Raw genomic sequence first — 27,974 nt, 5'->3', positions numbered from 1 at the left:
CAGAGTGCGATCTCTCAAAGGGTAGCTAGGGGGGTAGGTCAATAGAGTGGGCAGACTTGATGGGCCTTGGCCCTTTTCTGCCATCACTTTCTATGTTTCTATGTTTCTATATACAGTCACAATTCACAATACTCACGTATACATTCTTTGAGTTAAACTTAATATCATAGCTTTATTCTCTAGCACCAAAACATGCATAATGCAGGTTCTTCAGCCTCCACCATTTCCTCATCATTACCACTCCCAAGGGAGCTTTTCTACTCTGCCTTCTCTGGTGTGAATATTCCCTGCTTTTGTGTGCATGAGCCCCTCCCAAACCTACCTGTAGCTGGTCTAGGGCTTCGTTCTCTTGTGCTCCCACTCTGGTCATTCTGCAGATTACTGAACTTTCTAAATACAGTGCATTGCTTTTGCTTTCTGGACAAAGTTCTGTATGATGCTGCTTTCTGTCAGGGAATATTTTCATCCTCATTAAAACTCATCTCATCCTGCCAGGGTGCATGCTCTGGGACACATCTCTTAGGATAGGCAGCCAAATCTGTGAGGGGATGTGAGCTGGGTTTCTGGTGAGCTTTCCTCAACCTAGAACTAGTTTTCCTTTGGTTTTTAAAAGGGATCAGGGCAGGTGCGAAGCCTGGTTGGTCACAAAATATAGAATACTAGAATTTATGGGCCTGATTCTATAAATGGCACTGTTATCACCTGCTGCCTAAGAAGCGGTCACCAATTGCAGTCAATCATATAACGGTGCTGAGTATAGAATTGCAGCTGTTTATAAAATGTGCATCTAAAATGTACGCCAGCGTTTAAAAGGTCTGCATTTAAGGTACCATTCTCATGCCTAAGGATGCCAAAGGCCACTTCAAGCACAAACCATGCTCACTAAGGCCTTTAGCATCCTAAGGCCATAGTCATGAGAACAGCACTTTTAAAATGGCCATATGGTGTTTCGTATTGGAATAAGATATGGTCAACAGTGTCATATTTATTAGCCATAACTTATCAGATAAGGTCTTAAATCTACATATAAAAAAACAGTTATTTAAGAACATAATAGTGACTGCAACCAAATAAATTTTAATTAATTGGAAAGACTCCTCTAAACTGGAATATAACATATGATGGAACATGGTCGGTTTATATAGCAAATATGAGAACATATATGCAATTAACCCCCTCTTTTCCAAAGGTGCACTATGCTTTTTAGTGCGTGGTAAATATTAGCACGCTAATCATGCACTAAACGCTAACGTGTACATGTTATCCTATGGACGCGTTAGCGGTTAGCGCATGCGTTGATTTAACGCATGTTAAAAGTGCGCTAAAATGCTTAGCGCACCTTTGTAAAAGAAGGCTTTAGGCCCCACCTGTGGGCGGGGTTTCAAACGGCTGGGCCAATCCGACCCCATTCTGGAGCCGGCTGGCCTGCCAGACGGGCGGGTTTGGCACCCGTCCGTCCAGCCACCGTTAAAGGTACGGGGAAGGGGGTGGGGATGGGGGGTCGTGGGGTCAGCAGGGGGAATGTGAGTCAGCGGGGGTGATCTGGAGTTCGGGGGGGGGGGGCGGTCAATGGGGGGAGGGGGTTGTGTCAGGGCAGGAAAGCCTGGGATCCCTCCTGCCTGTATTGTAGTGGGGGGTGAGGGTAGGGGGGTCGCCGGGGCCAGGAGGGCTTGGGCTCCCTCCTAGCCCAAACCAGTCAAGGGGGTCGCCGGGGCCAGGAGTGCTTGGGCTCTCTCCTGGTCCAATCCAGTCGATGGGGGGGGTCACTGGGGCCATGAGAGTTTGGGCTCTCTCCTGGCCCGATCCAGTTGGTGGGGGGGGGGGTCGCCGGGGCCAGGAGAGCTTGGGCTCTCTCCTGGCCCGATGTTAATCGGCGGGGCAGGAGGGCTTGGCTCCCTCCTGCCCCAATGTCGTCGGGGGTGCCGTGGGGCAAGAGGGCTTGGGCTCCCTCTTGCTCCGATGTCGTCGGGAGGGTAATGGATTGCAGCAGGAGATATGCCTCATCTCCCCTACTGCGATGCCATCACTCCTCTACCCGAACTGCCACAACCCGCGGCAGTTCGGGTAGAGGAGTGATGGCATCGTGATAGGGGAGATGAGGCATCTCTCCTGCCGTGATCATTGCAGTAGGGGTAGGCAGGTTGCTTGTGCTGCTGAGCTGATCACAGCAGCCACTATCAGCTCAGCGGCCCCTTTTTCGGCACTTAGACCTGTTTTGACTTGGTCTAAGTCAAAAACGTATGTGTCGACTAGGCAAACTGCCTAATGTTTTGGTTATACCTGTTGTACGCCTAGGTGTAAATAGGCCACCTCCCGCCCACCGCCCGCCCTTTCCCCTCCTCTAAACATACCTATTTTCTCTCTGTGCATTTAGAGTTAGGGGAAAAGCCTAAGTTGGTTTTAGATACGTCTAAAAACCAGCTTTGGTTATGGGTACTTGGACGATCAGGCTTTTTGATTGTCCAAGTAGCCATTTAGGACACTTTTTAGATGTTTTTTTCTTTTGATTATGCCCCTCCACGCATGTTAGGCATGCGTGTAGCTACATGTTTGGCACCTTATTGCAGAATCGCTGCTCTTAAGTGTGCTTAAGCGCTCAGCTAGGTGCCAAACTTTTAGTTGTGCCTAGAGCTGACCTATTTATTAGGCGCCTCCAAAATAGGTTCCACTCAGCGTGATTCATTAAACAGCACCCAATTTTACTTGAATCGCGCCTAACTTTTGGGTGCTTCTTATAGAATTTGCCCTTAAGTGGCTGCTCAGTGGTATTCAATAAATTTAATGCACAACTACCTTAGCGTGTATATGCAAAAAGGCATTCCTAGGGGAGAGAAACATAAGTGGGTCATGGGTGTGTCTTGTGCTTAAGACTCAGCAAAAACCAGGGACACTTTCTACAAAGTCTTAAATTGTCATGATATTAAATTAACCGTAACTTGCACAAATAATAATCATTCTATTTTTTTGTTATGTGCTTTCTGCTGTTCCTTTCAGGTCTGAACAGAATAATATAGCACTTAGGAATAAAAATACAGCCCAACAATCCAGCGCTGGAGGCCAGGATAGCGAATATCTCCACTGCCACCATGTACTTGCCTCTAGTGCTTAGGTATGTTGGGATAAAAGATACCCAGACACTGAAGAACACCAGCATGCTGAAGGTGATATGCTTGGCCTCGTTAAAACTGTCAGGTAGATTTCTTGCTAGAAAAGCTACAATGAAACTAATACCAGACAAAAATCCCAGGTAACCCAGGACACAGTAAAAGGCAATTACTGACCCTTCCTTACATTCAATAAGAATTGTTCCAATTTCTGATTGCATGTTAAGGTGCGGGGATGGAGGAAAAGTGAGCAACCAGACAAGGCAAAAAACAGCTTGAAGAAGGGAACAAAAAAGGACTATAGAGTTAGATATCCTGTAACCCATCCATTTCCGGAGTTTGCTTCCTGGTTTGTTGCCTTCGAAGGCCATAACCACGGTCACCGTTTTTGCTAGTATGGATGAAAGAGAAATGGAGAAAGTGATCCCGAAAGCAGTTTGTCGGAGAAGGCAAGCCATCTTATTTGGATGACCAATAAATATCAAGGAACAGAGGCAGGAGAACATGAGGGAGACTAGGATGATATAGCTGAGGTCTCTGTTGTTGGCTTTCACTATAGGAGTATCTCGGTGATAAATAAAGATTCCAAAAATGACAACAATGATTATGAAGATAATAACGATGATGAGACTCAAAGCTATCCCCAAAGGTTCTTCATAAGACAAGTAATTTCTAACTTTTGGGATACAGGAATTTCTTTCTTTATTAGGCCATTCATCCTCTGGGCACCTTGTACAGCTGTCCATATCTGTAAAAGAATGATATGTCTTTATTACAGTATGTTATTTTATTTCCTGTTCTTATAGCCCATAGATACTTTTACAGTTCAAAGTTCCTGATTCTATAAAGGATGCCTAAAGTTAGGCACTTAGATCGATGTAGTTAGCTGAAGTAGGTGCCTAACTTAATAATTTCATTAGCATAATCAGTGCTGATAATTGAAAAATACCATTAAAAAGTAATTTAAAATGATTAATGCAAAATTATCTAGTAGGTGTCTATCACTCCTGCTGCCATCCCCCAAAATCCCTCTTGAAGTCCCCCGGCAGAAGGGATACCCACTCCCTCCTGCCGTAACCCCTAAAACAACCCCACCTGTGATAGGCAGGAGGGATGCCCACTGCCTCCTGCAGCAGGCCCTTCCGAACCCATGATTCCACCCCCAGACCAGAACCCCCCACCTGGTACACCAAAGACCTAATCCCCCACCCCAGTACCCCAAAACCCACCCCAATACCCCCCCAGTATCTTTTTAAGTTTCATCAACCGGAAGAATGCCTACTTCCTTTGGCCAGCAGGCCTGCCTCTTCACAATTTCAGGCCTTTCCCTTGCCAATGTATCCTGGAATGTACCGGGGAGGGGCCTAAGGCCCTGATTGGCCCAGGTACCTAAGGCCCCTCCCGTAGGAAGTCCAAGTCTTATGCCTCCATCCCAGTGCATTCTGGGAAGTACTGGGAGTGGCCTTATATATCTGGCCAAAATCTTAGTCAACTCCCAGTGCATTGGGAAGGAGGCCTAAGACTCCAGTTGGCCCAAGGGAAGGCCTTGGATGCCAGGACCAGTCAGGGCCTTAGGCCCCTTCCCATTGCATCCCAGGATGGTGGTTAGAGGGATTGGGCATCCCTCCTTCTATGGACAGTGTTGGAGGGGGTTTAGGGGTGGCAGCGAGATGGAGTGGGCATCCCTCTTGCCAGCCAACTTACAGTGGGGTTTGTGGGTTCCCTGCTTTGGCCACTCAGCTGATTGTGGCAAGGAGATTTCCTTGCTGTGATCAGCTTAGCGGCCACACCTATTTGAAATGTAGACCAGCCTTTCAATTGTCTACATTTAATGCCCCTATAACAGCCCTAAGAAGATACCTAGGGCCCCTTAAGCTTTCCCAAGGACACTTCCAGGTGAAACCACACCCACATCCAGCCTTGGGTGAGTTTAAACATCCCTACATTCTTCCCTGCACCTGCGACAGATGTCTACAGTTTAGGCAGCTTACCTCGTGTTTGGGGTTTTTTTTGTTTTCTTTTTTTAAGAAAGTGTACATCTTGATTGGCTGATTAGACAATCATAGGACGCCTACCACTGCCTACAATCGGGACACCGTTTATAGAATTTGCCCCAAAAGATATTTAGGCACATTTAATGGAAAGCCTTGAAAGCAAAACACAATACCTTAAAGTTAATTCTAATTACTTCAATTAATGATTAGCTGTTTAGTTTATGCAAAGATCTGGTATCCACAAACAAACTGTGTACCCAACTTTGGGTGACCTGTACAGAATCGGATGGAAAATGCATATAAGGGCAGATGGATAATTTGAACTCTCCAGAGAGTTTGGATTTTATTAATGCTGGGTTTTACTAAATGGTGCTAGATATTTTTAGTGCAGCCCAGTGAGGTAAATGCTCTGACACTCATAGGAATTATATGAGTGTTGGAGCATTTACCTCACTGGCCTGTGCTAAAAATCTCTAGCCCCTTTTAAAGGAGCCCTACATTTTTAGAAACCTTGCAGACTTGATTATTAAAAGGTCTACTTTGCTAGCATCTTTGTCTTCAGTAGAAAAAAAAGTTGATATTGATTATATTTTTTTAGACGAAAAAGTACCTTTTTGTGCTCACTCAATAGTGATATTCCCTGATATTCTCTTTCACTTTTGGAAGCTGGACTCACTTAGTGCGTCAGCTCAGAAGGAGATTTATTCGCATCAGTTTCAAAAATTTTGATGACCATATTATTACATTGTTTTCCACATCACTCTCTACACGCGATCGATTGGACATCTTGGACCCCTGAGGAAGGAGTGTTTCTCCAAAACACGGACCGTGTAGAATCCGCACTACTTGTATATGAGAGTCATTTTCAAAGGATTACAAATTTATATGTTTTTTTAATAAAGATTCCCACCTTGTACATTTCCATCTGCAATTTCTTTCTTGTTTTTGGGGTTTGTTTTTTTACTGCAGATTCGTTGGATTTTTCTTTGTTTTGCACAGTGCATACTCAAATATGTCATAATCTAAGGGCTCCTTTATCAAGGCGCGCTACGGGAGTTAGCGCATCGGACATTTCATCGCGCGCTAACCCCCATGGCAGTCTAAAATCCTATCGTCAATGGAGGCGTTAGGTACTAGCGCGGTAGGCGGTTTAACATGCGATATTCTATGCGTTAAACCACTACCGCGCCTTTGTAAAAGGACCCCCAAGGTTACACAGCATATGGGCTTGCATGTCTCTGTGAAGATAAAAGCTATGTCATAGGTAGTTTCACTACCAGCAGGCCTCCCAAGACAGACATATTTCAGCTGCGATGTCAGACTAATGATGTACCACCCATCGGGGTAGCAACAAATGTGCAGTGTTGAAGGCAGAAGTTTACATTTGATGTGACAATGGTGACAACATCAGATTTGCACTGCACAGAAGAAATTTACTTCTGCATTTTGCCACAAAAACTTGATATCATCTTCAAGTCGCTAAAACCCAAACACAAGTAGATGGCACTTAATATAATATACCTAAGGTTTTAGCAAGTGGAGGCACTTTCTTTTTAAAAATTTCCTTGTAAGTGTCTGGTAATTTGGGGTAATAATTCATATATATACTGTATATACTCGTATATATGAGAGAAAGAGAATTTTCTGGAAAATAAAACTGAGTTTGATAATGTGAATACAGATTTAAATATTTTATTCATTCATTTTGTTTCTTTTCTATCCCGTTCTCCCCAAAGAGCTTAAGTTCTAGTAAACCGTGGAAGAGCTTCTTGCCACTTTCCACTCCTTAACCATTTCCCGCAAAAAAAAAAAAATGAAAGTGCTGAAACTTTTTGAAGAACCTTTGTATTATGGAATACTTTTTGGTTATAACTTACCCCTGTAGAAGATTCTGGTGAGAACTCATTTAGAAAACAAGGTCATGCATTTGGGCTGCAATAACTTGAGGGAATGGTACAGATTAGGGAGCGAAGAGCTTATGTGCATGACAGAAGAGGGGGACTTGGGTGTGATTGTATGTGATGATCTTAAGGTGGCCAAACAGGTAGAAAAGGTGACAGCAAAAGCTAGAAGGATGCTAGGTTGCATAGGGAGAGGTATGGCTAGTAGGAAAAAGGAGGTATTGATGCCCCTGTATAAGACTTTGGTGAGACCTCATTTAGAATATTGTGTACAATTTTGGAGGTCGCACCTTCAAAAAGATATAAAAAGGATGGAGTCGGTCCAGAGGAAGGCTACTAAAATGGTATGTGGTCTTCATCATAAGGCGTATGGGGACAGACTTAAAGATCTCAATATGTATACTTTGGAGAATAGGCGGGAGAGGAGAGATATGGTAGAGATGTTTAAATACCTATGTAATGTAAATGCGCATGAGTCGAGTCTTTTTAATTTGTAAGGAAACTCTGCAATGAGAGGTCATAGGATGAAGTTAAGAGGTGATAGGCTCCGGAGTAATCTAAGGAAATACTTTTTTACAGAAAGGGTGATAAATGCATGGAACAGTCTCCCAGAAGAGGTGGTGGAGATAGAGACTGTCTGAATTCAAAAGGGCCTTGGATAGGCACGTGGGATCTCTCGGAGAGAAAAAGAGATAATGGTTACTGCAGACTAGATGGGCCATTTGGCCTTTATCTGCCATCATGTTTCTAATGCTGTGTATTATTCTAAAGACCACACCTTCAAAAAGATTCATAATAAACAGGATGGAGTTGGTCCAGCAGAAGGCTACTTAAATGGTTGGTGGTCAATGTCATAAGGCTCAAAAATCCCAATATGTATACTTTGAAGGAAAGGTGGAAGAGGGGAGATATATTAGAAACACTTAAATACCTATATAGCATAAATACACATGAGTCTCTTTCAATTGAAAGGAAACTGCAGAGTGAGATGACATGGGATAATGTTTAAAGGTGAAAGGCTCAGGAGTAATCTAAGGAAATACTTTTTTACAGAAAGGGTGATAGATGCATGGAATAGTCTCCTGGTAGAGGTGGTGGAGACAAAGACTGTGTCTAAATTAAAGAAAGCATGGGACAGGCATTTAGGATCTCTTAGGGAGAGGAGACGATAGTTGATACTGTAGATGGGTAGACTGGATGGGCCATTTGGCCTTTATCTGACATCATTTTTCTTTATTTATATGTAACTTTAAACACTGATGTTTCCACCTTGATGTAGGCTAGTAAGACATGAGGTGATATATTTATTTATTTAGAATTTTTTTCTGCTTTTTTTCCTATGTTACTTGTATTTGTAACAAATTAAGATCTCAGTTCAAAAAATGCATATAAGTAATGATGGTCAAATGGAAGTTAACTGATTGCAAATTGCATCCTCAAATTTTGCAGCATAACTGTCAAACATATTATAGCTCTAAGTTTCACAGAGCTGTGGCCAAAGTGAATAATCTGCAGCCACATATACTCTGTAATGTCTATGACCTCACTTACCAGTTTCTTTGGAAACTTCTCCCTCTGGACAGAGGATACAGTCATAGCAGCAGACAGGTTCTCCTTTCCTGGTTAATTTCCTGAAGCCTGGAGGACAGCTGTTACTGCATTTAGATTGTGGAGGTATCTAGATATTGTAAGAGAAAAAAAAACTGGGCTAAATAGTGTGCTCTAATTTTGAAATAATCAAATAAAAGGCAAGATGGACATCTGTTCAACCAGTGGGAGAATCTTTATTACTAGTTATAGTCCCAACTAGGATCCAAGTTTCGGCATGAGACAGACAACTTTTAGTTTTGCATCATGGAACTTTGCCTACTTCAGCAAGGCAATGGCTTCTTACAATTATCAGTGGATTTCAGACAAGTGTCCCCTTCCACATGTACTGAATGTAGAGGTTGTGATGGTTGCATTACAACGGGATATTTTAAGAAATTTCAGGATGTGTGGAAACCATTAACAAAATATTGTAAGGATTAAGTAAAATTGTTTCCCTTATATTTATCAGTTAAAGGTGTAGGGAGGGGGTATTTTATTATTTAAAAAAAACTAAAATAAAAAATTTATACATTACATTACATTACAGATTTCTATTCCACCATTAGGTTCAATGCGGATTACAAAAAGAGTTATATAAGGAGGGTTACAAAGTTAGATCAAATATCGTTTCCAAGAGTGGGTCAGGTAGGATCAGGGGTTAGGGAGAGGATGGTAAGAAGGAAGGTATCCGTGATTTTAAGCCTTATTGAGGGATTTCTTGAAGAGAATAGTTTTTATTTCCTTTCTATGTTATATATCATAGTAAAGTAAAAACTATTGCGGCACCTGCAGGGTAAGGAAGAGGCACTTGAGGTTAGACTTGAAAGAGGGAATGGATAATGTATTTACATTGGTGTTAGCTTGTGGCAGATCATTTGACAGATAATCATAAAACAGTTCTCATCATATTGTAACATTTACTATGCTTTAATTTCACTTAATTCTGACCTGAGTGAATAAACTGCTCCACACAATCTCCTCATTTATGATGAAATCCTGCCCAGGGTGAGCATAAGGGTTATAGTTTGCCACATATTCAACACTCAGTGTCCTATTGGGTAGAGATACTGTATTTATAACATCATATCCACTGGTAAGGTCACCATTCTCATCAAAAGAAAGCTCTTCACCCAGCCTATTCTTAAAGCGGACCTTCTTCAGATAATGATGGAGCTAAAAAATGAAGCACGCATTTCAGTGGTGGCTCCAAAGGGGGAGCTGCACACATAATTTCAAGCAAATATAAAAATAATCCAATTGCCCCTTTTATAATATAGGAAGTTGAATAGAATGATTATGAAAAGATAGTATCGTTTATAGAGTTCTAATGTACATGCTAGTGGAGTTTAAGAAAACATGGACAATGAAATCGAGAGAGAAGGCCCAAGCAAAGCACGATGTAGAAAAATGTCAAAAGCCATTCACCCACATAAATTGTGATTTACAAGAGTGAGATAAATTAACTAAAAATCTTCCCATTAATTTATGGGTTTCCATAGTGCATAAGCTTATGGCTGAAGGTATTCCCAGTAAAATATTTAGCCAGAAAAGAATATGGCGGGGCATTTTCAGTATGAAATCTAACCCCCCCTTGTTTACAAAGGTGCGCCAAGCTTTTTAGGGCACAATAAATATTAGTGCACACTAAACACTAACGTGTGCACGTTATCCTAATAGCATACGCGTTGATTTAGCGAGCACTAAATCTGTGCTAAAATACTTAGGCCCTGTTTTACTAAAGTGCACTAACCGATTAGCATGTTAGTCTATGGACATATTAGCATTTAGAAACATAGAAACATAGAAAGATGACGGCAGAAAAGGGCCATAGCCCATCAAGTCTGCCCACTCTATTGACCCACCCCATTAAGTCTGAATGCTAATGACCTGGTTCCTTAACTCGACCCTCGTAGGGATCCCACGTGGATGTCCCATTTATTCTTAAAGTCGAGCACGCTGGTGGCCTTGATCACCTGCACCGGAAGTCTGTTCCAGTGATCTACCACCCTTTCTGTGAAGAAATACTTCCTGGTGTCGCCACTAAATTTCCCTCCTCTGAGTTTGAGCGGGTGCCCCCTTGTGACCGAGGGTCCTTTGGGAAAGAATATATCGTTTTCCACCTCGACACGACCCGTGACGTACTTAAATGTCTCAATCATGTCACCCCTTTCCCTGCGCTCCTCTAGGGTATAGAGCTGCAGTTTGCCCAGTCTTTCTTCGTATGAGAAACCCTTGAGCCCCAAAACCATCCTAGTGGCCATCCTCTGGACCGACTCAGCTCGAAGCACATCTTTCCGGTAATGTGGCCTCCAGAATTGCACACAGTATTCCAGATGGGGTCTCACCATGGTTCTATAGAGTGGCATAATGACTTCAGGTTTACGGCTGACGAAGCTTCTATTGATACATCCCATCATTTGCCTTGCCTTTGATGAGGCCTTCTCTACTTGTTTGGCAGCCTTCATGTCTGCACTGATGATTACCCCCAAGTGCCGTTCCTCTGAGGTCCTAGCTAGCGTTTCTCCATTCAAGGAGTATGTTCTGCATGGATTTCCTCTGCCGAGATGCATGACCTTACATTTTTTAGCGTTGAAGCCTAGCTGCCATGTCGAGGTTAGCGTACCTTAGTTAAATAGGGGGTTAGCGCGCCTTTGTAAAAGAGGGCCTAAGTCTGATTTTTAGACATTCTGCTAAAGAATATCTAAAAATCGAATGATTTGTGAATCAGAAAAATATCTAGCTTTTGGGTATAACAATTGCTATTTTCTAGACATTTTTGAGTTCAGTGCGTATTTCATTTTGTAAAATTTTTTTAAAAAAGTCTTACCCTCTCTTTTACTAAGGTGCGCTAACTGATTAGCACGCGCTGATCAAATTAGCATGTGCTAAAAGCTAACGTGTCCATAGACTAACATGCACATGTTAGCGTTTAACATGTGCTAAATTGATTAGCGCACCTTAGTAAAAGAGGGCCTTAGAGAACAACCCACCAAAACAAGCCATTGGGATATTGTGGGATCTGCATTGTCAGTAGATTGACCACACAGGTGTCCCAGAAGAGCAGTGGGGCAGCCTAGAGAGTACTGTAGTGGACTCCAAATAATAGTTCCCAGGTACAAATTCCATCTTAACACCCTTATTTGTATTGTAAGCCCTCCAGGAACATCAAAAAAACCTGTAGTACCTAACTGTACACCAGTAGCCCTCATGCTTTCAGGTGTCTCCTATATATAGGTATACAGTGTTCCCCCAGTTATTCGCAGTCAGTGCCCTAACTTAAGGCCCTGTTTTACTAAGGTGCACTAACCAATTAGCGCATGCTAACTGAATTAGCACGCGCTAAACGCTAACGCAAGCATGCTAGTCTATGGACATGTTAGCGTTTAGCTCACGCTAATTTGATTAGCGTGTTCTAATTGGTTAGCGCACCTTAGTAAAACAGGGGGTAAATGTTTTAATTGATTTAATCAGTGCACTAATTGATGGTGCGGATTAAAAACCAATTAAAATTTAATTTAAAAACGTAGGGACCAGAACTGTATGTACAGAAGTGCCAAAGGTCAAAATAACATAATTAATGGCAGATAATGACCTGCGTGGTCCATCCAGTCTGCCCAGAAGTCTCACAGTCATCATGTAGCAATTACTCATTTTACTTGCTAAGTTCCTCTATAAGATGTGTTCCCCTCCCCTTTCCTCCTCCCCCTTCACCCTCACACACGATAAGTAAGGTTTGGTTTGGGCTAGAAAGGATCTTAGGCACCATTAGGCATGATTCTCCATCAAAGGTAGGCACTGGTAATATAGGCCTTTAAAATCCCAGCCTACATTACCAATGCCTACCTTTAACGGGAACATCAATTCTGCAAATGGCGTCGTAGCATGATTGACATGCAATTAGCGCTGTTTTTGTAGGCGGCCACCGATTATGGCATTGTTTGTCTAATTTGGCTCAAAATGTCTCAAATATGAGTTTTGAAAATTAGATAGTTCTAAATCTAATAGATGCTGGCACTGTCATCTTGATGTAGGGACACTGGATCATCTGCTGTTCTATTGTCCTTTGATACTTAACTTTTGGAAGTCAATATGGGGACAAATTAATACCATACTGGAGGCATCAATTCCATTGACGTATGAGGTAGTTATATGTTGAACGTTATTGCATATTAAGCCCTCCATGGACCACTATAAATGCTGGCTTTTCCTTATTATGACCGGGATAGCCATGCAAATGATTACTCGCAATTGGAAGAATTGGGATCACCTTAGTTTTCCTTTTTATTGGGCGAGCTTATGTTTAACTTATAAATATGAGAAAATGAATGCTGACATGCTGGGGCATAATAAGATATTCAAATTAGTTTGGGGTCCATTGACTTCTTTTGTAGATTTGCTATTGTTGTCCATTATCTTTATCATTATTTTCCATTGTTTTTCACCCACACATCTGGGGGGGCAGCGGGAGGAGGGGGGTATATCTTTTTTTGTTTTGGTATTATTACTGATGGTAATGATGGATGGGGAGGGATTTTTTATCTTTTGAATAGATACTGATTGATTATAAGTGCTTGGTTGATTATCATTATTTGTATATAAATTGTATTGCACTTTTTGTTGGCATTAAAAACTAAATAAAATTTAAAAAAAAGAAAATCACAACTCGGTCCTTTTGGAGAATGGGCTTTTTCCATAAGTCCAAATTGCACTTTTGATTATGCCCCTCCACACTTAGAAAGTTGTGCCACAAAGGGGGGGGGATTTATGGATGGGTGTTAAGTACATTAGCATGTACAATTGCATTAGCTTGCATTAACTGCTAAAGATGCCTATTATACTCCTGTGGGCGTGTTTAGCAGTTATTGCATGTGCTAATGAACTTGACACTCTTTTATGAATTCCCCCTTATTGCCAATAATTATTACTGACCAGTCATTGGTGCTGATTGGTTCAATAAACAATTAAGTTGGAAGCATAGTTTGGCCATGTGAGACCAAATTTACACACACAACTTTAGTCACAATATACAGAATCTGGGGGTATCTGGATAATTCTCCACTCTGTATTGCAACAGTGCTCTCTGTGTGGTCCCGAGATTGTATGCAGTGATTTTCAGTGGTGTTATCCCCTAGATTATATATAGGTCATCCAAGGTTGAGTACATAATTACTTTAGTACATAAGAATTGCCATATTGGGATAGACTGAAGGTCCATCAAGCCCAGTGCTCTGCTTCCAACAGTGGCCAACCAAGAGTAAAACAGATTTTATACTGCTTATCCTTGGAATAAGCAGTGGATTTCCTCAAATCCATCTTAATAAGGGCTTATGGACGTTTGTTTTAGGAAATTATCCAAATCTTTTTTTAAACCCCGCAAAGCTAACCACTTTCACCATATTCTCTGGCAACGGATTTCAGAGTTTAATTACAGGTTGAGTGAGGAAATATTTTCTCTAGTTTGTTTGAAATCTTCTATTTATTCATTTAAAAATGTATGTCCTGCTTATCCCTACTACTTAGTAGCTTCATTACATGCCCCCTTGTCCTAGTATTTTTGGAAAGACTGAACAAGTGATTCACATCTACCCATTCCACTACACTCAGTATTTTATAGACCTCTATCATATCTCACCCTGAGCCCTCTCTTGGATCCTGAGCCCTCTGGGCTTGGATCGCAGAGCTGCACCTAAACAAATTAACCCAATATTGCTAACAAACAATAATTGACATTGACAAATAATAATAATAATAATAATAACAGTTTATATACCGCAGGACCGTGAAGTTCTATGCGGTTTAAAATTATTAAAAGATGCTACAAATTGAGTGGAATTAACAAAGTTAAAAGCTAGTGATTAACAGCTCTAGGGATCAGTTATTGTGGAATAAGATTGTATAGGTCAGTTGCCTAAACACTTCAGGAACATATATGTTTTTAGGCGTTTCCTAAATTCGCCATAAGTAACAAGCATAAGCAATTGTTCCAGGTCTTTATCCTATAATGCTGCCTGATGTGAGAAAAGATGTTGATGATGTCTTTTAAATTTACTTCCTCTAACCGGAGGGGAAACAATATTCAAGTGTAAGCTTCTCTTATGTCTTTTGGCTAAGAAAGAGAAAAGGTCAGTTATATATTTAGGGGTTAAACAGAATAGTACCTTAAAGAAAAAACAACCAAACTTAAACTTCATACGTGCCTCTATCGGCAGCCAATGCAGAAGTTAGTAGGAAGGTGCAGTGGCGTACCTAGAGTATGTGGCACCCGGGGCCCATCATTTTTTTGACCCCCTCCCCATCTATATGAAAAATATGACTTTTAGTAACAATCCACATTTCGCACAAGAGTGTACCTAGGAAAAGGCAGCATCTTAAACACTGCAGTGAGTACTAGAACACCAACACATACATTGTAAAACTAAACAAGCCAGATCCCGCACAGTCAATTGATCCTGTAGTCAATGCCAACAGAAAACTATGTTCTTTTCATACACACAGAACAGAGATACACCCTCGTCCAATATGGAATAATCACAAACTAAAAATAGAAATATGTAGACAAAAGTTAAACTGAACCGCCAAGAAACCAGACCCTAGATACAATGCAACACCACAAAAACAGTAACACATGTCCTCTAATACAGTGCAAAATATAAAGACAGAAGATGTAAATTTGAAAAAACTGATACATAACAATCACCACTTTACAAATTAACAAATAAAAATAAAACAAATAATGAGAAATAAAAAAATACAATTTTATTGGACTAATCCCTGTAAGCTCGGTCCCCATCCCCGCAAACCACCTGATTCCATCCACACAAGCTTTGATTTGTTTATATTAAAGTATAAAAAGAAACAATATTCTGTACAATTGTCAATTTATAAATCAGGGTCTTCTCCCCACTCTCTCTTCCCCATTTCCCTTCAGCATCCTCAGCCCACTCTCTCTCCACTTTCCTTCAGCGCACGCACATAAAAACAAGCAATTTCATTCTATTCATTCATAGAAATTAAAGTCTAAATAATGCCAGTCACATAACAAAACATAATTTTACAAAAATAATTCCCTGCACAGTCAAGCCTGCAAGGATTACTAGATGTCTTTCAGCAGCTCCCCTCCCTCCCTCCCCCTTACCTTTGTGGCCAAGTCAAAATGATCTACTAACAATAACATTTTAAAAACACAAAGCACGCTGTACACAGAGAAAATGTTAATTATCATTTATATTCCGCAGGTTTTCAAAGAGGTCAAGGCTTTATGCACAAGCGGAATAGAAATCACTAATGTAATGTAATGTAATTGTCACCTCAGTAACAACTATACAAAAATAGACAAATATTCCCCCTCCCTTTTTACTAAACTGCGATAGCGGTTTTTAGTGCAGGGAGCTGCGCTGAATGCCCCATGCTGCTCTCAACGCTCATAGGCTCCCTGCGCTAAAAAACGCTATTGCAGTTTAGTAAAAGGGGGCCATAGTGCAAAATATAGACAGCATATATAAATTCTCAAAACGGACACATTTTGATCACTAAATTGAAAATAAAATCATTTTTCCTACCTTTGGTAATTTCATGAGTCTCTGGTTGCACTTTCTTCTGACTGTGCATCCAATCTTTCTTCCCTTCTTTCAGCCTATATGCTTCCTCTCCTCCTGACCTCATTCCCCTCCTCCCAACTCTTCCTGCCCTTTCTTTCTTTCTCTCTTCCTGCCCTCTTACTTTCTTTCTCCTTGCCCTCCCCCATGCCACTGCCATCGGGAAACAGGCCCCAAAGCCACCGGCCACCGCCCCACCCAAGCTCTCCCTACTTCGGGCCGACCAGCATTCCTCTCCCCGATGTCAATTCTGCCATCGGAGAAGAAGGCTGATTGGCCCAAGATCACAATCGATTGGGAGATATGCTGCCGGGTCCTGCCTTCGCGGAAACTGAAAGTAGGCAGGACCCGGCAGCAAGAAGAGTAAATGGAAAGCTTCACTGACCTGTCTCCTGCCTTAGCCCATAGCGAATTTATGCTTTGGTGATCTAACATGTGCGTGCCGGCTTCCCTTCTCTTCCCTCACCCCCCGGACATAACTTCCAGTTTCGGAGGGAAGAGAAGGGAAGCCGGCACACACACGTTAAAGCCCCGGAGCATAAGTTGCTACGGGCTAAGGTGAAATCTTTAAGCTGGCTTTTTTTTTTTTTATGTTGAGCAGCAGTGGAGGCAGCAGAATTTAGCTGGGTGGTCATCTAAATTACCAGGGCGGATCGCCCAACTGAAAGGCCCTAGGGCAGGGGTGCCCACACTTTTTTGACTCGCGAGCTACTTTTAAAATGACCAAGTCAAAATGATCTACCAACAATAAAATTTTAAAAAAACACAATGCGCACTGTACGCATAGAATTGTTAATTATCATTCCTATTCCGGGGGTTTTTCAAAGAGGTCAAAGCAGATGACTTTATGCACTGTCACCTCAGTAACAACCATACAAAAATAGACAAATACCCACCCCCCTCCCTTTTTACTAAACCACAATAGCAGTTTTTAGCGCAGGGAGCTGCTCTGAATGCCCAGCTCTGCTCTCGACGCTCATAGGCTCCCTGTGCTAAAAAACACTATTGTGGTTTAGTAAAAAAGGACCCTTTTTTAAAATATAGACAGCAGATATAAATTCAGACACATTTTGATCACTAAAATTAAAATAAAATCATTTTTCCTACCTTGTCTGGTGATTTCATGAGTCTCTGGTTGCACTTTTTTCTTCTGACTGTGCATCCAATCTTTCTTTCAGCCTGTATGCTTCCTCTCCTCCACAACTTATTCCTCCCCCAACTTTTTCTTCCTCTCTCCCTGACCTTTCTTTCTTTCTCTCTTCATGCCCCCTTTCATTTTTTCTGTTTCTCTATTTTCCTTCTGTCTCCCTGCCTGCCCCCTTTCTTTCTTTTTCCCTGCCCTTCCCCAAGCCACTGCCACTGCCGCTGCCATCAGGGAACAGGATCCAAACCTCTACCAATGGATAACAGGCCCCAAAGCCGACGCCAACACTGGCGCCGCCCCATGCTCTCCCTGCTTCGGGCCAACCAGCATTCCTCTCCCCGACGTCAATTCTGCCGTCGGAGAGGAAGTTCCGCCCAGCCAGGCAGCGATTGGCTGGCCCGAACTTCCTCTCCGACGGCAGAATTGACGTTGGGGAGAGGAAGACTGATCAGCCCGATAGATCACCAAAACAAAGTGAGTCCTGGGTGATCGACTCACTTTGCCTTGGCGAGCTACCTGTCGATCGCGATCAACCTATTGGGCACCCCTGCCCTAGGGAGAACACTCAGCTCTCTTCTGTGCACCCCCTTGGGGTGTGCACCCGGGGCGGACTGCCCCCCCCGCCCCTCCCTAGCTACGCTACTGGGAAGGTGTTACATGATTGAACTTCTTCAACCCGAAAATTAATTTGACTGCTGCATTTTGCACCAGATGTAATCACCACATATTCTTCTGGGAAATTGCCAAATAAGCGATATTACAGTAATCAAGTTGACTCAGTACGAGGGATTGTAACAGAATTCTAAATGATGATACATCAAAATATGCTCTAATGGACCAAAGCTTCCAAAGAGTGAAAAAAATCCTTTCTGATTAAGGAATCCACATGGTCTTTCATGGTTAGGCTCTGGTCCAGTGTTACACCCAATAGGATAACTAAGTTTGTTGATGCACAGTGATGTTTTGGTATCAAGCAGGTGTGGCGAAGCTATATAAAATTTTGTTTTTTCTGAATTAAGTTTCAGTCTGAATTCAGTCATCCATTGCTCCATCAAATTTAGTACATCTGTTGCCTTGGGAGTAACTTCCGAGAGAGGGTTAGTGAATGGGATAATGATTGTAAAGTCGTCAATAGATTTACACACAGATAAGAGCATAAGAATAGCCTTACTGGATCAGACCAGTGGTTCATCAAGCCCAGTAGCCCATTCTCACGGTGGCCAATCCAGGTCACTAGTACCTAGCCAAAACCCAAGGTGTAGCAATATTCCATGCTACTGATCCAGGGCAAGCAGTAGCTTCCCCCATGTCTTTCTCAATAACAGACTATGGACTTTTCCTCCAGGAACTAGTCCAAACCTTTCTTAAAACCAGCTACACTATCCGCTCTTACCACAACCTCTGGCAATACGTTCCAGAGCTTAACTGTTCTCTGAGTGAAAATAATGTCCTCCTATTGGTTTTAAAAGTATTTTCCTGTAACTTCATCGAGTGTCCCCTAGTCTTTGTAATTTTTGACGGAGTGAAAAATCGATCCACTTATACCCATGCTACTCCACCCAGGATGTTGTAGACTTCAATCATAGCTCCCCTCAGCTGTCTCTTTTCCAAGCTGAAGAGCCCTAACCATTTTTTTCTTTCCTCATACGAGAGGAGCTCTATCCCCTTTACCATCTTGGTCACTCTTCTTTGAACCTTTTCTAGTGCCTTATACTCTATTCTATAACATGTACAGATTTTTCATAGCATGCAACTTCAAAGAGTGCATTGCAATGGGAAGGGCATGGGCAAATCAGGGGCATTGTCAGAATTAAGGGTGGGATTATAGAACGCCTGCACTTTTGGTAGACATAAGTGCTTGTGCCTATAGTTAGCTACAAAATCTGCGCTAAGCTGACATTCTATAAAGGTCATTTTGCATAAGATTCCTTTGTAGAATTCAAGCTTAGCCAGACTCTAAATGCTATTTATAGAATCCCCCTTTCTGGATAATTGCATGGAAAATGGATGACTGGCCTAGTCAATGGCATATATCTGGGTTGCAGATGCTACCTAGATAAAATTGCTTTTGAATATTGGGCCAATATTCAATATTGTTTTGAAATTGGGTTTCGTTTAATATCTCTAGACTCTCTCACTGTTTTTGCCTTTCAATGATTTGAGTTCTGTTCTCTTCTTTGTCATCTCTAACACATTGGGGTTTTTTTTTTTTTCTTCTGAATATAACATTTCTCTAAGAAATGATGTTACCTTTGATGGCAAGTAATGAAAATGCGTCTCACTTGCTGTACTTAATGTGATTTTGTTTCCAGAGTCAGACATAACCATATCATGCACTGCGTATGCCAGGGCATAAACAGCATTGTATACGCTATAGCTTTTCCCAAAATATCGAGTGAAACAATGTGACTTGGAGGGCAGTGTTTCATTAGTATTGCAGGATCTTTTGATATTCTTGGGACATCTGCTGTCACACAGAGATTTCCACCATAGTTCAGTGAGTGAATCAGCTGGAAGCGACAGAGGATTCGCCTCACGTACAAATTTTAAAAAGCTTGGAATATTCTTCTTTACTGTTGTGAATGCAAAAAAATTGGACATAATATTGGACATTTGTGGATATGTTGGGAAAATGAACCGTTCATTTGTAGTGATCCAAACTTTCCCAGGTAACTGCTGAATTTTTATTTCACTCAACAGGTATATTGCTGTATCTTCATTACAGTAGAAGATGATCACTCTTGCAGAAGATGTATGAAAACTCTTATTAATTTTATGCTTCTTCTCTGCTGTCGTAAATTTTGTGTGACCGAAGGTTTCTATAAATTCAATGCAGCCGCCATCCTGCTCAATCGCTTCCTGCAGGATGTGGACAGCCCTCAGGCTGCTGTCATCGTCAGGTGCAACGACACCGACCCAGTTCCAGTCAAAATGTTTCAATAACTTGACAATCCCAGCACAGAGGTTCAGCTCATTGGGGACAGTCCGGTAGAAATATGGAAATTTAACGGTATCGCTCATTAATAGATTTTGTGAGGAATAGCTGACCTGAAGAGACAAATAATGAACTCATTACCCTCTTTGTTAAGATGGACTTTACATTTTAAATCAAATGGTAGGGAGATGGCGAAGACTTGAATTTTTAACAGTGTTCAAAGTGTTCCCTCTAAGCTGAGCAGGAGTCCTCCACCCACAGTCTCACCAATAGAGGGTGCTGTTTTACTGTCACATTTTTCAATTGTGAGGGACAGGCAAGTTCTGCAGGACTCCAGGGAACATACCTGTCCTTAGCGACTGAAAATATTCCACCCCCTAGTGGTAGCAATGCAGCTGGAGGACACCTGCTCAGCTTAGAGGGAACAGCCTTCGCCGGATCAGACCTAGGTCCATCTAGTCCGGCGATCCGCACATGCGGAGGCCCAGTGCTCCTTATTGAAGACCCGGATTTCCCGTATCCCCCGATGTGATTTGCAAGAAGGTGTGAATCCAACTTGCGCTTGAAACCAGAACAGTATATAGAAACATAGAAACATAGAAGATGACGGCAGAAAAGGGCTATAGCCCATCAAGTCTGCCCACCGTACTGTCCCTTCCTCTTAAGTCTATACCCAGTGACTATTTAGTCAGATTGACTCTCTTATGGATCCCCTCTTTCCTCCTCTGACCCTCGTAGGGATCCCCTCTTTCCTCTTCTGACCCTCGTAGGGATCCCACATATGTATCCCATTTATTCTTGAAGTCCAACACGCTATTGGCCTCGATCACCTGCGCTGGAAGCTCATTCCAACGGTCAACCACTCTTTCTGTGAAGAAGTACTTCCTTATGTCGCCACGAAATTTCCCGCCCCTGAGTTTGAGCGGATGCCCTCTGGTGGCAGAAGGTCACTGCTTTGAGTTGCAAATAGTATACATACGAAATTTTTTTACTAGCTTTTTTTCCAATTTGTTTTTATAGGCGCAGTCCTGTTCTGCATTTCTGTTTCGTGAAACTTATTTTATTTGAATATTTTCTTAAAATAATTATTAGCTTTCATGTTTTTGTTTTTTTAAGTCAACGATATGAAAAGGTGCACTCCATAAGAACCCAAATTTAGGGCCCCTTTTACAGATTCTCACCAACAAATGTGACAGAATTCATTCAGCTTTTTGAAAGGGGCCATTAACAGGTCCTTTTACTAGGGTGTGTTAGTCATTTTAGCGTGCTCTAAACGCTAATGCGCCCATTATAAGTCTATGGATGCGTTATCATTTAGCGCACACTAAAACAGCTAATGCACCTTAGTAAAATATGGGGTAGGTTTTGAGTGTTCTATTCCTTAGTTAGGGGTATACTGTTTAATATTTGTTTATCTACCCTCTACCTCTACCATCTTAGCATCAGTGGATCATTTTTACATGTTGCATATTTTATGGCTTGGTGCGCTGTTTTTTTGTTGATAGATGACTAAAAACTCCCATCATAACATTTGACATTCGCACAACTGCACTCTACAACAATCAACCAAATATAATGATAATAAATAAATAATCCAACTCCATTATTGGCAAATAATTTGGCCGCAGCTTTTATTTAAATTCAACAAGTTTTAATAACCATGTTTACAACTTATCACTTTCTTCCTAGGCGACCACTCCCCCCCAACTTTCCTTTCCCTCCCTTCAGCTAGTCAGTCACGACCTAGCTGCTCAACCCCCAATTCCCGTCATCATATTCACTTTACAAATCCCATTTGCGAGACCTGTGGTGTCGCCAGGTCTCACCATTCTCTGTGGCGGTGCCGCACACAGAATAATAAACTTAGATACTTTTACACCCCTCACCCAACTAGTGGCCGCCTGGCATAACCCCATTTACCGCCAAGCTGCGAATGCCCCCCCCAAAGAACAAAAAACCCACCCCACCAACCCCAACACCCCGGGTGGGATGGGAGGGCCACTGAAAAGCCCAAAACTCCCTCCAAATAGCCTGCTACCTAATTCTCCCTCTGTCTCCTACCCTCCCGATATCCCACAACTTTCTCACACAATCTTTCCCAGCAATTGCGCCTAAATCAACCAATCAGCTCCATTCCTCTTCATCCAATCCCTGACTGCTATATCCTCACAACCTTGCAACACCATTCCCCAATCACCCTACTTCTGTCCTTCTTTAGCCAATCACCACTAGTTAATAACCCCTTCACACTCCCCCCCTTCCCCTAACAACAATGTTGGCGTACAGTGGCTCAGTCAATGTTATCAGCCCACTGCTTCAATCAATGGGCTTCCTTTATTGTGCTACCAAATTTGCTAGCATCTATTAAATTTGTATTCACCTTTCTTTATCTGTCTGTTCACTCTGGTCTGTAGGTTGGTAGTGTACCCTCTTTATACTATTTCCCAGCACACATATAACTTCAGTCTACAAAGTATCTGCAGTACATTTTATTTCCAGCAGTAATTTTTTCTTGTTTACATAACATAACATAACTTTATTTTTCTATAGGGCCTTAATCAATAGAATTCTAGGTGGTTTCCACAAAAGAGAAAAACTGGACAATCAGTGAAATAAAAAATAATAAGAAAAGGAATACAGCCTGTTTTATTTAAAAAAAAAACATTAAAAATTAATGGAGTAAAATTATGTTAAAGATAAAAGCACAAATTAAGAGATAAATTTGTCAAATAATACTGTCTTAATTTCTTTTCTAAAAGCGCCATAGGACAGCAAGGCTCCGCTGATATAATTACCCAACCAGGACTGTTGTTTGCTTGCTTGAAAAGCAAGCCATCCTGTCTAAATAAGACCTAAGTTTGCAGCCTAAAATCTTCGGGTAAGCAAATAGGTTACAATTCCTGGTTATCCTCAAGGGGTTATATAGCACAAAATGAGATAGCAGGTATGTAGGTGTCAATCCCCAAACTGACTTAAAACAGAGGCATGAAAATTTAAACATTACTCGTGCCTCCACTGGTAACCAGTGCAATGATCGGTAGTAAGGACTGATATGATTGCTTTTCTTCAGTCCAAATATCAGGCGAACAGCTGTATTCTGCACTATTCTAATTAAGCTAACTAACTATTCTAACTAAGCTAACTTTTCCATCTTATTTTTAAATACCTCTACCATTTGTAGACAAGCATTTCAAAATAACTTTTCGTTTATATTTGTAAAAAGCATAATCATTTGGAATCTTTCAACACTGCTTTTTATTAGATATTAGATATCAAAATATTGTCTCTGTTGCATCATACTTTGCATCAAACCGTACCATATTGGTTCCAGTGTCTCTAGGAGATGTTCAGACCTGGTAAAGCCCTGTGATCAGTAGGTGGTATGAAACTAGTATGTCAATCAGTTGTGAATATAAGATATATGTCTACAAAAATGAAAATGTTTTTGGTTACTGGGATGTCTTTATGGAATAACTTATCTGGTCAATTAAGATTATGTGTGAAACATTCCATTTAAAAAAACTGCTTAAGACTAAGCTGTTCGTCGATGCTTATTTATGATATGGTATGATAATTATTCCTCTGAAACTGTCTTGCTTTCCCTTAACTACAGCTGATGAGTACTTGTTGAAAGTATTGTTAAGGACATTTTTTAATGTCATTAGCGATGATTCTGGATTGTTATTTTTTCAGTGTATATGTATTTTTATGCTTTTATGTATGTTATTTTGGAAACTGCTGAGATTTTTTGGTGGTATAGAAATTTTGTAAATAAATTAGTTACTTTTGTCTTTATTGCAAGCTATATTGTCTTTATTGCAAGCTATATTGTCTTTATTGCACCCCCCCTTAAACCCCACCTCTCTCTTCTCTCCCCTATTTAACTTCTCCTAAATTTCAGTATAGTCCTCTCTTAGTCTGTACTCTGATAAATTGTCTGTACTCTGAAAAATTGTTTGTACCCTGATAAATACTGCACAATCTTGTATGTCCAAGCATCTAAACCTATTGTACATCTTATTTGCCTAATTACTTCTACTGTGTATGTTTACTTGTAGACCGTTCTGAGCTACTGGGAGAACGGGATATAAATCTAAATAAATAAATAAATAAATATCAAGATACTTTAACTTCTCTCTTTTGCTACTATCTTTTTAAGATAGTTCAATTTGAATCATGTAACTGTCAGTTTTTCTGACTGTTCTAGTTTACAAACTGCTTTCTTCCTTCCCCCAAATGTTGCCAAGTTCCTAACAAGTGGAGTGGAGGGGTGGCCTAGTGGTTAGAGCTGTTGCCTCAGCACCCTTTGTGAGTTCAATCACAACCCGCTCCCAGTGACTCTGGGTGAGTAGCTTAGGACTTTGTTTGTTGTCCCAGATACCACAGTTAGACTGTGAGCCTGCCAGGACAGATAGGGAAAAATCCTCAAGAGTACCTGATTACAATTCAATGTAAGGTTTGAGAGTGTTTTGCAAGACGAGCAAAACATTCTCGCAAAACCTGTCTCGCAAACCGATTTACGAGCACCCCCGATAACCGGCATCACTCCCCCCCGCTCGCAAAGGCCCCCTCTCTCAAACCGGCACCCCCCGCCCGAACAACTTAAACTTACCCCCCCGTCTGGCACCGGCACGCAGCCCACAGGTCGTGCCAGTGCCGCTAGAAGATCTTCCTTCTGCCGGCCTTGAGCATGTATCTGCGCATGCTCAAGGACTTCTAATTCTCCCTCTCGCTGAGATTCTCGGAGATCTCCGAGAATCTCGGCGAGAGGGAGAATTAGAAGTCCTTGAGCATGCGCAGATGCATGCTCAAGGCCGGCAGAAGCAGGAAGATCATCTAGCGGCACCGGCACGACCTGTGGACTGCGTGCCGGTGCCAGATGGGGGGTGAGTTCAAGTTGGTCGGGTGATGGGGTGCTGGTTTGAGTGCGGGGGGTGCCAGTTCGAGCGAGGGGGCCTATGCGAGCGTGGGGAGCGATGCCGGTTTTCGTGCCGGTGCCAGATGGGGGGTGAGTTCAAGTTGGTTGGGCGGGGGGTGCCGGTTCGCAAGGGGGGAGCAGCACCGCTGGCCTCAGGGGAGGGGGGTTGGGAACGTATCAAAGCGAGTTTCCATTATTTCCTATGGGGAAACTCGCTTTGATATACGAGTATTTTGGTTTACGAGCATGCTTCTGGAACGAATTATGCTCGTAAACCAAGGTTCCACTGTATTGTAAACCACTTTGGGTAAATTTTCATGAAAAGGCAGTATACACATTTCAAGCTCTGTTCTCTGTACCATTTTCTCATGCATGTGTTGAAACTCTGGAGCACCTTGCTTGTAGCTCTTTTCCTCACCGATTCTTTCAATCTTTTTCCATTTCCTTTAGTTATTTGACTATTTCCCTTAATTTGTAAACTTTCTTGCCTTCCGCCATTATCTTCTTTCCCGTGTGACTTTTATCCCTCTGAGTCTTCCCCATAATTCTTTCCACCTTTTCTTGCACATTTTCAGATTATCTATCTTCTTTATTTCCAGTTTTGCCCTGGGCTTTAGCTATCTCTAAGCCCTCATTATTCCTTATGCTACTGATTCCATTCCTTGTGTCTAAAATAGTAAATGTTTATATGCTTAAACATTTGAAAACATTCAAACAAATGTAGCTAAAGTGACCAAGATATTCAACATTAGCTTAGCCATCTTGCTCCCCTCCAATCCATCCAGAATTTAGCTGCACAACCTATATTCCAGGAGAGCCACTTCATTGGCTTCTCATCCATTTCAAAATACAATTCAAACAGGGGAGATATGATAGAGACGTTTAAATACCTACATGGCATAAATGCGCATGAGTCGAGTCTCTTTCATTTGAAAGGAAGCTCTGGAATGAGAGGGCTATAGGATGAAGTTAAGAGGTGATAGGCTCAGGAGTAATCTGAGGAAATACTTTTTTACAGAAAGGGTAGTAGACGTGTGGAACAGTCTCCCAGAAAAGGTGGTGGAAACAGAGACTGTGTCTGAATTCAAGAGGGCTGGGATAGGCACGTGGCATCTCTCAGAGAGAGAAAGAGATAATGGTTACTGCGGATGGGCAGCTCTATGACCTCACAATGCAGGTGTAAAGAGCCTTAGCCTATAGGAAGAAGAGATGCAAATGTTAAGAACCTTAACCAATAGGGAGAGAGGAGATATGATAGAGAAATTTAAATACCTACGTAATGTAAATGCGCATGAGTCGAGTGTCTTTCATTTGAAAGGAAGCTCTGGAATGAGAGGGCATAGGATGAAGTCAAGAGGTGATAGGCTCAGGAGTAAACTAAGAAAATACTTTTTATAAGAAGGGTGGTAGATGCATGGGACAGTCTCCCGGCAGAAGTGCTGGAGACAGAGACTGTGTCTGAATCCATAAAGGTATGTGACAGGCACGTGGGATTTCTTGGAGAGAGAAGGAGATAATGGTTACTGCAGGAAGGAAGACTGGTTGGGGCATTTGGCCTTTATCTGCTGTCCTGTTTCTATATTTCTATCTGCCTCTAGCCATGCCCACTTTTAGGTAGCATCACATTTTGGACTTAGGTGCTTAACTTCCAATAAAGTCTAACCGTAATTATGAGGTGTTAATTTCCAATTATCAGTGCTGATTAAGCCTATTAACCAATTAACCCCACTTTTACTAAGCCATGGTAAAGGTTTCTACTGCAGCCTGGAGTGTTACATGCTCCAACGCTGCTCCAAGAATTCCTATGAGCGTCGGAGTAGCGTTCCAACATGGAGTGCCTCTGGCTGCAGTAGAAACCTCTACCATGCTTTGTAAAAGAGGACCTAGGTTAGATACCTACATCAGCTAGGCAAACCAAAGTAAGTACTTAACTTTAGGTAGACTATATAACATTAGTAACCTTAACTGACAGAATTTGAAAATGTCATTATAATACAATGTTGAGTCATTTCTTTTAGATGAATACAGACAATAAAGCCTTTGGATATATTTTGAGTCCTTAAGATGTTTATACCTTGGAAATAAAAACAGAGAAAGGACTATCCCTTTGTCAATTTGTAGCACTTAATCTAATTATTCCATAATTATGTCCATCTGCCCTGTTATTTTAAATTTTGTATGTTTTATTAGATAATTAGCTATATTTCCCAGGTAGAGGAGAAACATACTTTAAAAGTGAATAGTGCAGTTGAGTGTAAAGGGAAATTTTGGAAGTTTGTACCTGTGGGAAGTGATATAAACTGAACACATTGGACATGTGTAATGATAACTCAGATGGAAGACCTTCAATAACAGCTGTGAGTAGGCCAGTGGTTCCACATTTGTAATTAGGGAAGCCATCCCCATAAGACACATCGATTGCATCTAAAGATATTAGAAATGGGTGGTTGCCAGACTCATCAAGGTTGAATCCCAGGGTGATGTTGGGTAAGAGTTCAGGGTTGTTGTTGACTTCCTCCACAGCATAAATGAATGCCAAGTAATTATAGTAATTCATCGATAAGGGTCTGTAATGACATTCAACATTAAAATCAAGTTAGTAACACTGCTTGCTTATAGATAATGGGATTTTGGTGACATACTATCCAAAGTATTCACGTTTATTATTGGGTTTTTTTATATACTGCCTATCAAGGTTATCGAAGCGGTTTTACAATCAAGTAGTCAAGCATTTTCCCTATCTGTCCCGATGGGCTCACAATCTATCTAATGTACCTGGGGCTATGGAGGACT

The 27,974-nt window shown here is 41.6% G+C and overlaps 1 protein-coding gene across 1 annotated transcript; it reads right to left on the bottom strand.

Moving 5' to 3' along the window:
* Positions 1-2,956: 2,956 nt before the first annotated feature.
* Positions 2,957-27,738, bottom strand: LOC117346275 (vomeronasal type-2 receptor 26-like). Its single transcript, XM_033915676.1, has 5 exons — positions 27,463-27,738; positions 19,579-20,376; positions 9,538-9,762; positions 8,551-8,677; positions 2,957-3,852 (listed from the first exon to the last, which is right to left on the bottom strand). The coding sequence occupies exons 1-5, from the start codon at positions 27,736-27,738 to the stop codon at positions 2,957-2,959; spliced, it is 2,322 nt and encodes a 773-aa protein (XP_033771567.1).
* Positions 27,739-27,974: the final 236 nt, after the last annotated feature.

This window comes from Geotrypetes seraphini, chromosome 12, assembly GCF_902459505.1.
Source record: "Geotrypetes seraphini chromosome 12, aGeoSer1.1, whole genome shotgun sequence".
NCBI classification, from domain to species: Eukaryota; Metazoa; Chordata; class Amphibia; order Gymnophiona; family Dermophiidae; genus Geotrypetes; species Geotrypetes seraphini.
This window is presented reverse-complemented; position numbering and strand designations above follow the sequence as displayed.